This window comes from Nilaparvata lugens, chromosome X (assembly GCF_014356525.2).
Source record: "Nilaparvata lugens isolate BPH chromosome X, ASM1435652v1, whole genome shotgun sequence".
NCBI classification, from domain to species: Eukaryota; Metazoa; Arthropoda; class Insecta; order Hemiptera; family Delphacidae; genus Nilaparvata; species Nilaparvata lugens.
The window spans coordinates 88,783,312-88,797,292 of NC_052518.1; the positions used below are offsets into that span (position 1 = coordinate 88,783,312).

The window sequence follows — 13,981 nt, forward strand, 5'->3', positions numbered from 1 at the left end:
AGCGAGGACTTCATCAGACAGATTGTCAACCAGGAAATGCGGATTCATCTGGACGCAAATGACGTTGAACGAGCGCACTGACTGGGCAAACGGCGTAACACTAATCGACCTATCATTGTCAAATTCCTTAACTACAAAAAAAAGATGGAGGTTCTCAGAGCTGGCCCACGACTAAGGGGCTCGCTAATTAGGGTGGAAGAAGACTACACTCACCGAATAAAATGTGTTCGAGAAGAATTGAAATCCTATATGTTCTCGGCTCGAAAGGAAGGTCATTATGCGGAGTTGCGCTATAACAAACTTGTAGTAAACGGTCGTAGTTATACGCTAGAGGATTTGAAAAAATCAACATCAACTTCAAGTCATAATTCGCCCAGAATAGAGCAAGAAAAAACTACAACAAATGTCGATTTTCACTCACCACCAAAGGCTGTTCAATCAGAAGATTGTAGGGCAGCCGTGCAAGAACAACAGCCAGAGAGTCCAACACAGCAGCTGGAGGAAGCAGAGGGGCAGTCAGGGCAGCAGCGACCGCAGCCACAACAAAAAAACAGACTTGAAAGCGTGAAGCGACTTGTGAATGAATGGAATCGCGCAAGTAGCGGCGGTCCGATCGACTATGGTGCTATTCAACGCGAGGAGAGTGTGTTCACGGAGGCAACCGCATCAGGCAGAAAAAAGGCAGGCAGAAACCAATTCAAGAAAGGTGACATACGCGGCTGGATGGCTGAAGGTGCGATGACCAGGAGTAGGACCAGAGATAGACGTTCAAATAGTAACACGATATAGGATGAGGCTCAGGCAGATAAAAATCAAGATAACGGTTTATCGCATGCGCGAGGAGGTGAGTTAAACCAAAACCAAACTTTAAATTTCAAGAACTCTAGTCGGATTGATAAGGGGGCAATAGGATTAAGTGCAACTGGACTAAGTCATAGTGATAAGTCTTTTAAAATAATGTTTTGGAATTGCCAGGGTATATCTAACTATTTTAATCTAGATTCAGATCAAAAAGATTCACTGCACCAATTCTCAATAGTTTGTATGTGTGAGACATGGATGCAGTGTGAGGGTGACTCTTTAAGTATTAACGGATTCAAATGTTTATCAGAGAAAGCAGTTAGAACAGCTGATAGAGGAAGTGGTGGTTTATTAATGTTAATAAAAGATGAATTGATAGTAGATGTAATGGAATCCAAAAAGGAATTGATATTTGCTAGCGTTAAGGTAAACGGAGAGAAATTTTTATTATTGCAGTTATATTTCACACCAGATAAGATAAAAGAATGTCTCGATTCTCTTTCTGAATTATTTGAAAAGTGGGAGGCGTTGTTGATAAATAGCAAAGTCATAGTGGGAGGTGATTTCAATGTAAGAGTGGGAGAACTAAACAACGACGTTTCTTATCCTATCTCCGGTTCCTCTTTATCAACAGAGAGAGAGTCTTGCGACAAACTTTTAGGCAGACACAGCCGTAGACTAGTTGAGATAATGGAGAGTAATATGTTCACCCTGATTAACGGTAGATCGGTCAGCGACAGTCCAGCAAAGTACACATTCCATAACAGTAGAGGTAGTAGTGTAATCGATCTGATATGGGTTAACAGAAACATGATTGGATACATTGGGGATATGTGGGTGTCCGACTTTGTTCTTACTTCCGACCACCTTCCAATAGTTTTAGATTTACCTCCTTATCAGGCGCATGATGGGCCAATAGAGGGATTAGAGAAAAAGTTTATAATATGGCGTGAAAACAAAAAATTAGATTTCCACAATAATATAATAGCACTGTACAACCCGTTAGATTGAAAAGAATTAAATGTAGGCTTTATTCTCGATATAATAACAAATACAATATACTCAGCAGCTGAGAGTAGTAATATGATAAGAACAAATAATAGTCACTTTCAGTTCAAGAACAAAGTATGGTATGATATGCAATGTAACAAGAGTAAAAGGAAATTGCGTGCCCTATATAGAAGAACGAAAAAACATAACTTTCAGGCTAGTCTCTTAGAAGAATATCTACTGAGGAAAAGAGAACACAAAGATTTGTTAAACCATAAGAAAACCCAATATTACGACGAATTAAAAAGAAAACTCACTGAAGTGAAAAGTAGCAAGGATTTCTGGGAAGCAGCAGAAATTTTCAGGGGGAAACAACATAATGATAATAAAATTTCCTTGGAACGTTGGGTTGAATTCCTAACAACAAAATATCGAATTGATAGGAATGATTCTTTAGAGAACGTAAGTCACCTATTTCAAGACGCCCTTCACCCCTTTCTTGATAGAGAATTCGATAAATGCGAATTTATGAGAGCACTTAAAATGGCAAAGAATAGAAAAGCTCCAGGAAATGATGGAATAGGTTATGAATTATACAAGGCCCTACCCACGGTTTGGATAGATACTCTGTTGATGTTCTACAATAGAATTTTCTTTGATGAAATCATTCCTTCTGAATGGACAAAAGTTAAAATGTTCTCCTGTACAAAAAAGGAGACAGACTGAACCCGAAGAATTATAGAAGCTTAGCGTTGATCAATAGTACTTTGAAACTATTTATGGGTATGTTAGAGCAGAGATTGACATTATGGGTGGAGAGTGGAAATGTTCTCCCCAAGTGCCAGAATGGATTTCGCAGAAGTTGCGCTTGCTCGGATAACATTTTCACCCTCCAATCACTCATATACTGCCAGGTGCATGTAAGGAACAAGAAGCTATATGCTTTATATGTTGATTTTGCTTCTGCGTTTGATTCTGTACCCCATTCGCTTCTGTGGTATGAGTTAGGAAAGCTGGGGGTCAGTTCAAAGCTATTGAGAATATTAAGTGGTATTTACACTTCGGCCGCGACCATCATAGACAAGGGCAGTGAACAATCCGAGCCAATATCGGTCACAAAAGGCATTTTGCAGGGGGATTCTGTCAGTCCCCTTCTCTTTTCTCTCTATTTACATGACATTGATGATTTTTTCAGGAAAAAAATGTAAATGGGATTAGAATGAGTGAAAGGGATGACATTCTCATGCTGCTCTTTGCAGACGATATAGTTATTTTGGCTGATTGCGAATCTGATTTGAGAAATAAACTGAAATGTCTTGCAGAATATTGCGAGTACAAAAAGCTCTCAGTCAATATAGATAAAACAAAAATAGTGCCTTTCCACAAAAGAGAGAAATTTATCATTCTGGCTAGGAAAAAGTAAAATAGAAATAGTCAAGCAGTACAATTACATGGGAGTTATTTTCAGTAAAGATTGAAAGTTTCGGCAGCATAGCAGATCACTGAATCTAAAGATCAAATCAACTGGAGAATCAGTGATGAATATTCTCAGAAAAGCTAAGTCAAATGTATGGGATAGTAAGATGAAGCTTTACGATTCTGTCGTTCTACCCACTTTGATGTACGGCTCGGAAGTATGGGGGTTCCACAACCTTGAAGTATTAGAGAGGGCTCAATTACAATTCTTAAAAAAGCTATTCTTTTTGAGCCAATGCACGCCGAGTTGGGGAGTACGTTTAGAGACAAATAGAATCAAACTAAACTTTGATGTACTTTGTAGAGGCCTGAAATTTCTTAGAAGAGTGCTGTCTATGCCTAACAATAGGTACCCTTCTATTTGTTTAAAGACACTGGCAAGCTTGGCAGCAGATGAGTCGACGGAGGCAGCTAATAAATCGGATAACTGGTTGGTTCAGATAAAAAGACATATAGCTTTGTCCGGGTATCAGTTGGAAATAGCGAATGAGCTTTCTCTTGATGGGATACTTTTTGACTCCCTGACAGATATTTTGGAGGGGTATGCAGGAGTTCTATTCCTCGAAGATCAAAGATTGGCGTTAGATTCAGCAACCTGTCCCCTTTATAGAAAAATAAATCCTCTTTTAAATCTAGGAGAGCAGCTCAGGATGAATATACCATTTGCAAAAACTAGAATTCTTACCCAGCTGCGACTAGCATCAGACAAGGGAGTATACCTGTTTAAGAATAGGGGAGTTTGGATTAACTCTACTAGAAACTGCCCTATTTGTAATTACGGGGAATTAGAAACTCTAGAACATTTTTTGTTGCGCTGCCCCATGTATAGAGGATGTAGAATACAATTTCTGGATATATATTGTCGAAATATAGTGAATAATGAGGACAGGTTAATGGTATTACTGTCAAATCTGACGGAGGAAAAAATAAACAGAGTTTTCATCTATGTGGTTAAAGCATTAGAAATAAGACAAATGATATGTGATCTTGTTTGAGAGTGATCAGAAGCTATTTATTCCTCATAGGAAATATTGTAACCTTTACCATCAAAATTGTGTAATATTGTTGTTTATTGTATATTGTTATGTAGAGAGTTTATTTTTTACTATGTTTGTTGGCTCAACTCTATTTGTATGATTAATGTGAACAAATAAATTGATTATTATTATTATTATTATTAAAACAAAGCCTTTACTTCTCAGTTGATTAGTTTACTGTTTATTCATCCCATAAGTTTATGATTCGTTTTATATAATATTATACTTATAAGCTATAACTAAATACTGAAGCTTTCTGTAATATCAGAATAAATTCATGCACAATGAATAACCTGATTCTCTAAATGAATTGATTATTGGTAAAATCATGTCAAAAATGATTGATAAACAGAGAATGACTGTACAGATTAAACTATCAATTATTAAGATATCAATTATTTACATATGACTCAAAACATAATTCACGACCTTGTTTATTAGAATGCTAGTATTTTTAGTAACAAAAATGTCGTACTTTTCATTTTTAAATACAGTACTTTTGTTTGTATAAAATGAGCGTTGAATTAATTAACTGAATAACAATACATAGTAGAGTTTTATTTTCCATATCCATGTAACTGTGGTTACAGTAATTGTTATGGACATTGGACATTCAATTCTTGACAGACTATTCTAGATAAAAGTATATTAGTGTTTTCCCCTATTACTAAAATTTTTTTCGGGAATGGAATTTGTGATCATTATTTTTTCACAAGTGCCTACAATAAGATTAAGATGTTTCCGCCTTAAAATAACTATCAAATCTGACTGACGGCTTCGGTCATGTTTAAGAATTTTTTGTGTTGCTTTTGAATTATTTGGATGGAACTTGTATTTATTGTATTTAATCAGTATTGTATGCTTGAACTCAACAATAAAATTATTTATCCATCCATCTATCCAAGTGTAAATAAGACATTTATCTAGGCCTATCTATCAACAGGTTAAAAACAAAAGTGAGAAAATTAGTAAATTTATTATTAAAGTTATAAATCACTAACCTGAGAAAAGTCACTCCTGGAGTCTTCTTTGAGCTTCAATTTGTACATCCAAATGCACAACAGGTTACCATTTTCATCAAAACTTTAGTTTTTTTATTTAAAAATCAATTAAATGAACACATTAGCACATATTATTGTAATGCTATGACTGCAGTTGCAGTGCAATGTTTTGGTCAATCAGAGATGGCCGAAAAGCTGCGCGGGCCAGAATGCGCAGAATGAGAAGAAATTTTGATTGAAATTATTAAATTTTAATGACATTGAAGGATTAAGAATCTTGTAGGAGAATGGAGTTAGTTGAATAGGATGGTCTATTTAAAAATATGTTGAATTGGAACAGTTTGAACTTGACAGAATCTCCTCACTTGGTTGGGAATCTGATACACTATACTTCACTTGGTACATATGCTATAGATGTATTCTTATATTAAACAGGATGTATTTCAATAATCAAATAACGTTATGTAACAATTTTTATCCCATTTTTTACAATTATTCTTTCAGTCCATGCTACATGGAGACACCCGTCTGCTCTGCAACCATATTTTTTTTATAATTAAATCGTACAATATGCAATTTTTTTAACAAGATTGAATATAAATTTGCACCAATCACAACATATATAAAAATTGATACATTTTTTTCAATTGGATTTATACAAAACGAAATAAGATTCTATCAATTTTTCAAAATTTCTCTCATTTTCAACGATTTGCCATAATTTCTCTAAAGATACGGGTAGCTCAAAATAGAACTGTATAGTCAATAAAAGTAGTTTCAAAATAAGTTATGAAAAATTTCTCAACTTTCTAGAAAAGAGCAAATCTCAAGTTAATCTATCTAGTCCAATCAATCACTATAATATACATTGGTGCTTGCAAAATATAGTGTAGGTACTTATGATTTTTCAATATATTGCTTGGATACAAAAAAGAAGTCAAAAATCAATTTTTGAAAAATGTCCTTGTGCAAAATACAGAGAGCTTCCAAAAACATCAGACGGAAAAATCATTTGCAACTTTCTAACAATGAGTACTGAGTTAATTTTTTTCATAATGGTTCAAATTTTTGGAAAAATGAATAATTTTTAAACATTACCATATGAGAAACACAAATTAAAATACCTGAAATGACATTTTAAAAGCTGATAACTAACCATCCCAGACTTCATCCAACTGAAGCATTAGCCTACACGTATAGGTTAGACTAGACCTACTCCTACCCAAGGATAGTATATAGCAATACACTATATAGTATATAACTATATATCTATACACTATTCTTGACTCGTACCGGTATAAATAATATTGAAAAGTTATTTCAGAATTAATCCATTGAAATTACTTATTTTTAAATAGGATTTCTATTTTTCTATTATTTTTAAATGAAATTGGAATAGAATACCTACCAAATAACTCGAGGAAATGATCATTATTATCATATTAGATTTAATGGGATGAATTGAGTAACAGCTGTGTACAGTCAGTGGCAAAATGGGGAGACTTGGTAACGTTTTTCTCCTATCTTTCTTCATCGCCATTATAACGTGGACCTCACTATAGTATTTGTGCCAAAGACGTTAAAGAGGTATAGACCCACAATGCCTATGCCTTCCCAATGCCAGCTCTTACTTGAAATTGAAGGCTGCCATTGAGGTATTTTAGCACGAGAAATTCAAAATTCATAGGGGAGAGAATGCTGTTTTGGCGCTGCAATACAGTTCAATATTAGGCTGTTTAACTAAGGGAATATCATTTATATGTTTTGAAGCAATTTTAAGGTTACCAATAATTGATTCTTCAAATTCAAAACTAGAGCTTTTCAGTACAGTATAGTATATAATAATTTGATGACTAGTTTTGATTAATGCTGTTAATTGTAATAAAATAGTAAATATACTCAAACAGCAGCTCATCCAACTCACTATTGAAATTATTAAAACAACAATAATGTTATCAGTGGGTGATTACGAGGAAAAACAATATAGATTACAATGGTTAAAAGAATTTTTATTGACAAATCAATGTTTGGACAAATCATTATCCCAATGATACTAGAAATCCATGTTCAACTAGATTAACTCATAGATCAATGGATAGCTTGACATTATTAAACTCAATAAATATACAGGATGAGAGTATGAAAGTAACACTATTTAAGAAATAAAATACAGTAGGCTAATATGAATATCCATTTGGCAAAACCTGATATCTCATTTTTTTCGAAATGAGATTACTTTATTCGTATTAAATGTATAAAAAAAAAATTTTTACTAACTTGGGTTAGTAGACTTACCTAGGCTACCAGGCCTAGTAAGAACTAACCTGGGCCTTATAACAATCAATTTATTTGTACTAAACCTGCAAAAATTAAATATGAGTGGTTGCAGAGTTTCAAATTATCATAAATGAATAACAAGTGAGCAATTAAAATTAGTCTCAAGTAGTATTATTAAACGTATGGCTAAATGTATCTGTTTTGTAGTTACCTGTGATACGAAATGTAGACAGTTCTATTTGATCTATTGCTACAATTCACAGCTGAACAAACCTTTGTCATTGCTGGTAATCTAACCAGCTATGTTTCTAGCGTTTCTATGTAACCAGAATTTATGGAAATCTCAAATAATTCAATATTTATCATTGATTAATTCATCATCCACGAATTAATTTAATTCACCACTTATGGGCTTGTAATAATCTTCCAGGTTGACCCCTCAATGGCCGATTTCCACACGTTCAAATTCCAAGTAAGACACTAGCGCTGCATGTGAGTCTATCCATCTTCAAGGTCTTTGATTTGTGCCATGCAGTGAACTCTAAACTAACTGGAATGGACTAGCAACACAAAAAAAGTGAGGCAGCTGGTAAAGATAGGCAACCCGCATTGCTGTGGGATTCGTTCATTTTGTTACGTATTGGCTCTTATGGGAGAATGCATTGCACAGTCTCAATTTCTATTTTATTTCTATATTGTATGTCTTATTCCACGGAAGCGTTATTTTTCCTTTATTAAGCAGTTCATTGTTAACTTTTTGAGAGCAAAAATAATGAAATAGGTTGAATATTAATAAAGAAAAGAATTTTTTTATTTGTGACTGCAGTAGTTTTAGTATTGTCAACTTTTCACAAGCATGGGAATAACTTTGGGCCAGATTCAAGAGAAGCGTATTATTTATTTATTTTTATTTATTTAACAAGGACAAATATAAACTGTCATGAAATGATTGGGAATAAAAAACAGGCTCATAGTCCAATCTCATATTTTTCACAATAAAAGTAGGTAAATAATATAAATTATGATGATTCAATAACACAGGGTTATTAAATTATGTAATGATAGCAATATACTAGGTATTCTGATAACATTATTTTCAAATCAGTGTGGGAGTTTCAGAAATGATGCAACGAAATCTATGAAGAAACATTATATCAATTGTATTATAATTATGACCATATTATGATAAGCAAACAGTAAAATATGCTAAATAATAAATATTTTATAATTATAAATTATATAAACAATAATACACTTTTAATAATTATACACATAAAATTATTTTATGATTGTAAATTGAACGATTATTAAATTTATTTGAAATGGGAAGATTTCAAAAATTAATTACAATTCAGCTGATAGCAATATCATATTTTTCAAAATAAAAGTAGGTACCTAAAATAAATTATGTCATCTCATGATGATAACACAGAATTATTAATCATTATTGTAAAGCTGTGTTTACACAAAATTCATTAAATGTTTATTTTTTCATACTTATAGATTATATTAGATTATAGTGTTATATGCTGCTACTTACACTAAATTTATATTATCTATAGTACATAAATTGTCTGTGTTTCATTGATTTGAAGTTTAAAATTTAGATTGAAGATACTTTTACGCTCCAAATATCAAGATCCTTAGTAAACGACTAGGAATCATCACACTTGTTAGTTAGTGATACCTTAGCGTACTGGATTTCAGACAGTTTGTATCCGTTCTTTCAAATAATAATTTTTATTATTGGGATTATTAATCTAGTGCTATTATTGAGCAATGGCGTTTCACGATCCCAAACGACTTATCATAAACTATCTACCTCAGGATTTTGGTGACAAGGAACTGTACGGCTTGTTTAGTAGGATTGGGACCATTGAATCATGTAGGGTTATGCGAGATAACAAGATAAATTACAGTTACGGATTTGGATTTGTAACCTACAATAGTGCTGTGGACTCATCGTCAGCAATTCAAAAGTTGAACGGCCTCGAGTTATTGGGTAAGCGACTAAAAGTATCCTATGCCAGACCGTCGACAGACGAAATAAAAGACACAAATCTGTACATTTCAAATCTGCCAAAGCACTTTACCGACAACGATCTGGATTTTTTGTTTGGACAATTTGGCCAAATTGTTCAAAAGAACATTTTGAAGGACAAAATCACAGGTATGCCAAGGGGAGTTGCGTTTGTTCGTTTCGAACGCAAAGACTCGGCCCAACAAGCCTTACTTGCTCTGGATGGATATCTGCCTACTGGTGCTTCGGCCAAGCTGAATGTGAAAATTGCCGAGGAACATGGTAAGAAAAAGGCTATCTACTTTGCTGGCTATCAAGCGGGAGCAATGCAGAGTCGGCAGGCTTTTGCTGGCCCTCCATTGTCAATGCAGATGCCACCAAAAGGCCCGCAAATGAACCCCATGGCATTGAGGGGAAGTCGTGGCGGCCCACAAAGTAGAGGAAGTGCCAACTTTGTGCCGTATCCGCCCAATATGGCGATGCCTGGTCGAATGGTGGGTGGTCCGATTGTTCGTCCGGACAAAACTGCTCGTCGTTTCAACCCAATGCCAGCAATATGGTAATTCACATTATTCTTTTTACTTCAAAACTATTCAAGAATATTTTTTCTTGCTACTAAGTTACTCAATTTAGATTTAAACAAGTATTCCAGCCCATTTGTTCTATAAATATAGTTTTTTTATTTCAACCCAAAAAATATATCAAACTCATGTAATCAATCTAAAGCTAACTCTTTGCCAAAAAACTCATCACTTGATAGCTGCGACAAGAGCTATTTTGAACTTTAATGTTCAATTGACCACTCACCCAGAAAAAACTAATTTCTAACTAGACTTTCATGAATAAATTGTAACTGCAAATATCTCCATCATTCATATAAATTTTCAAATCAATAATTATTATTTTCATATCAGGTTTTAAAATTATAGCTTATAACTGTTCCATTTAAACAAACCAGACAACACCTTCAAGTGGCTTGATAAGGATGTGAATTTATCGACTAGGTAGGCTAGTACCTAACGTACTGTTGATTTTAATAAATATTTTTCCAACATAAAATTTTGACATTACCCACCGGATAAATTTAATAAATGTACTTTTAATTAGAATGATATTTTAAATTCAAGAAAATAATTACCATACAGTACATCAGAAATAAAAAAATGTCAGTTAATAGTAGGAATTTATGAACACTAATATGCAAATTTGTTTATTAACAGTATGAATGCATTCCATGTGTAATCAGGGATATATTTGAGACATTGCTATTAGTAAAATCCGCTAGTAGTTGTTTAAAATAAAATATATTATAATAAAAAGAAGTATAAGTGGAGCAAGATTGATGTTATCTTACTATATATTTCATTGATTTTCTAATAATGTTGTTCATATAGACCTATTAGAAAATTGCATCAATTTTTTGCATGCAAAATTTCTTGTCCTAGACACAGAGAGCCTCAAGAACCTTGCATTTTTCGTTTCTCAACTGTAATTCGTATAAATTCAATTTTTCCGAAAATTTGAACCATTTTTGAAAAAAATTAACCCAGTACTCATTGTTAAAAAGTTGCAAATGATTTTTCCGTCTGATGTTTTTGGAAGCTCTCTGTATTTTGCACAAGGACATTTTTCAAAAATTGATTTTTGACTTCTTTTATGTATCCAAGCAATATATTGAAAAATCATAAGTACCTACACTATATTTTGCAAGCACCAATGTATATTATAGTGATTGATTGGACTAGATAGATTAACTTGAGATTTGCTCTTTTCTAGAAAGTTGAGAAATTTTTCATAACTTATTTTGAAACTACTTTTATTGACTATACAGTTCTATTTTGAGCTACCCGTATCTTTAGAGAAATTATGGCAAATCGTTGAAAATGAGAGAAATTTTGAAAAATTGATAGAATCTTATTTCGTTTTGTATAAATCCAATTGAAAAAAATGTATCAATTTTTATATATGTTGTGATTGGTGCAAATTTATATTCAATCTTGTTAAAAAAATTGCATATTGTACGATTTAATTAAAGAATGATCGTAAAAATGGGATAAAAATTGTTACATAACGTTATTTGATTATTGAAATACATCCTGTTTAATATAAGAATACATCTATAGCATATGTACCAAGTGAAGTATAGTGTATCAGATTCCCAACCAAGTGAGGAAATTCTGTCAAGTTCAACTGTTCCAATTCAACATATTTTTAAATAGACCATCCTATTCAACTAACTCCATTCTCCTTCAAGATTCTTAATCCTTCAATGTCATTAAAATTATGAAACAACTGTCACTTGAAATGACTAAATGTTATATTTGTTAACAAGCGACACATGTTAAATTTATATTGAAAGGGTGCTGTGATTTTTTATTTGTATGTACATACAAGTAGCCCTAAATAACAACTTGAACCTTATTGATAGTAAACTAAATGAGAATACAAACATAGTATAGATTCTACGTTGTACCTGGTTTGGTTTTCTGTACTGAAAGCTCAGTAAACTATCCAAATAATTTTTGGTTGAAGTTATGCATCTCGCTTTTGGAAACTTTCTACTGGTGACATTTTTTAAGTACAGTATTTCGATTTGGAATTTTTCAAGTTACCAAAATGGTACAAATTTCTGAGGATGAAACCTTTTTTATGAATTTCTGAGGATGAAACCTTTTATGAAACCTAATACTGTAAAAAACCTAGAAACATATATTCTGTAAAAACCTATATACTGTAAACCTATACCGTACTGTATTTCGATTTGGAAACTTATAAACCTAAACCTATAAACTTGAAAACCTATATACTGTATAAACCTATACTGTATTTCGATTTGGAAACTTTCAAGTTACCAAAATGGTACAAATTTCTGAGGATGAAAACTTTTTTATAAATTTCTGAGGATGAAACCTTTTTTATGATTTTTTTTTAATCATAGGCTATTTCAAAAAATGAAAATTATAAAATGTTTTTCCGTGGAAACTTGTTTATTTTGGTAACTTGATAGAGTCCCAATTGAAATATTTTGTGAAAATTTTGACCACAAAGTAGAAGGTGTTTCTAGGGGCGACGTGTACAACCTTATGAAGTGTAAACCTAGGTACTTTATTATAAAACTGAAAGCTTGGAAGATTCTGTAGGAAAATTAGTGTAATGTTCTATTGGTAAAAAAGTACATCGTTATAGCTTTTTCTTAGTAGAGTCCCTTGCGGGAACGTCCCACCTCGCGTGAATGTATAATTTGAGCCGTTAATGGGCATTAAGACTGTTGTTAAGACTTAATTTTGTTCTATTGGTATTAATAACTAACGTTAGAATCGACTGATTAAAATGACTTATTCTTATAAAATATTTAAGGTATTTTCTGTGCAATGTGCTTTACGTATTTTTGGTGCTTTTTGAGTTTTCGACTGATTAATGTAATACGATAAGTTCCTGTTTGCTAGTGCAATTTGATTAATCGAATATTATCCCATCACATGAATGGATGGAAACAAATATTTTCAATATCATGTTGACTCTTGAATAAATAAGATTTTCATGTTTCAAATTTTCATAATTTATTTTCACCTCAATTTTAAACTATGCAATTCAAATCTGTTTGAACAACTGGAATTTATTTACTTCGTCAAATAAATAATTCTAGATAATAATGTATAATATCACACTAGGATTTGAGTCGTTCTAATGAATCAGGTGGTCGTATGCACCATATAGGTAACTGATTCGGGTCAACTAGTAGTTTCAACACTAGGTGCCGGTTGCACAAAAGCCGGTTAAATTTCAACTGTGATTAATTCCACGAGAACCAATCGGAGAAGCCGTCTTATCAATAACATCTTCTCTGATTGGTTCTCGTAAAGTTAACCACGGTTAAAATTTAACCGGCTTTTGTGCAACCGGGCCTCGGTGTAACACGTTTAAAAAAATGCAACCATAGCTTGATTTAATCCACCAGCTCATCCAATCATCGTGACACTTGAGTAAAGTCACGCAAATACACAAAAAATAACAATTTTTTATATTGTAATAAATACAGTATTCATGATTTGACTATTTGTATTCTGCATTTAGTAGCAATGTCTTCAAAGTAGACAGTATTTCTGAACCGGTGGGTGGTTAGCTTCCACTAAATACAATACTGAATACATTTATAGTATTTTAAGATACAATAATTCTGATTCTGTAGCACAGTATTGTCTGGCCAGATGCAGGTGTCAAATTACCAATAAAAGGGACATAATTTTATATTATTAATGGTTTTTGGTAATTGCTGGGCCGTTTGCACAGACTCACGTAAGCCCAAACTATATCAGAAAAGCTGGTTTATCCATATCAAACTATGGCTTTATTATTATAGTAAAGTTCCTTTCGAGTTT

At 32.9% G+C, this 13,981-nt stretch overlaps 1 protein-coding gene across 1 annotated transcript; it reads left to right on the forward strand.

Annotated features, from left to right (window-relative positions):
- The first annotated feature begins 9,130 nt into the window (after positions 1-9,130).
- LOC120348925 (sex-lethal homolog) lies at positions 9,131-13,151 on the forward strand. Its single transcript, XM_039443288.1, has one exon. The coding sequence runs from the start codon at positions 9,362-9,364 to the stop codon at positions 10,163-10,165; it is 804 nt and encodes a 267-aa protein (XP_039299222.1). The 5' UTR covers positions 9,131-9,361; the 3' UTR covers positions 10,166-13,151.
- The last annotated feature ends 830 nt before the right edge of the window (positions 13,152-13,981 follow it).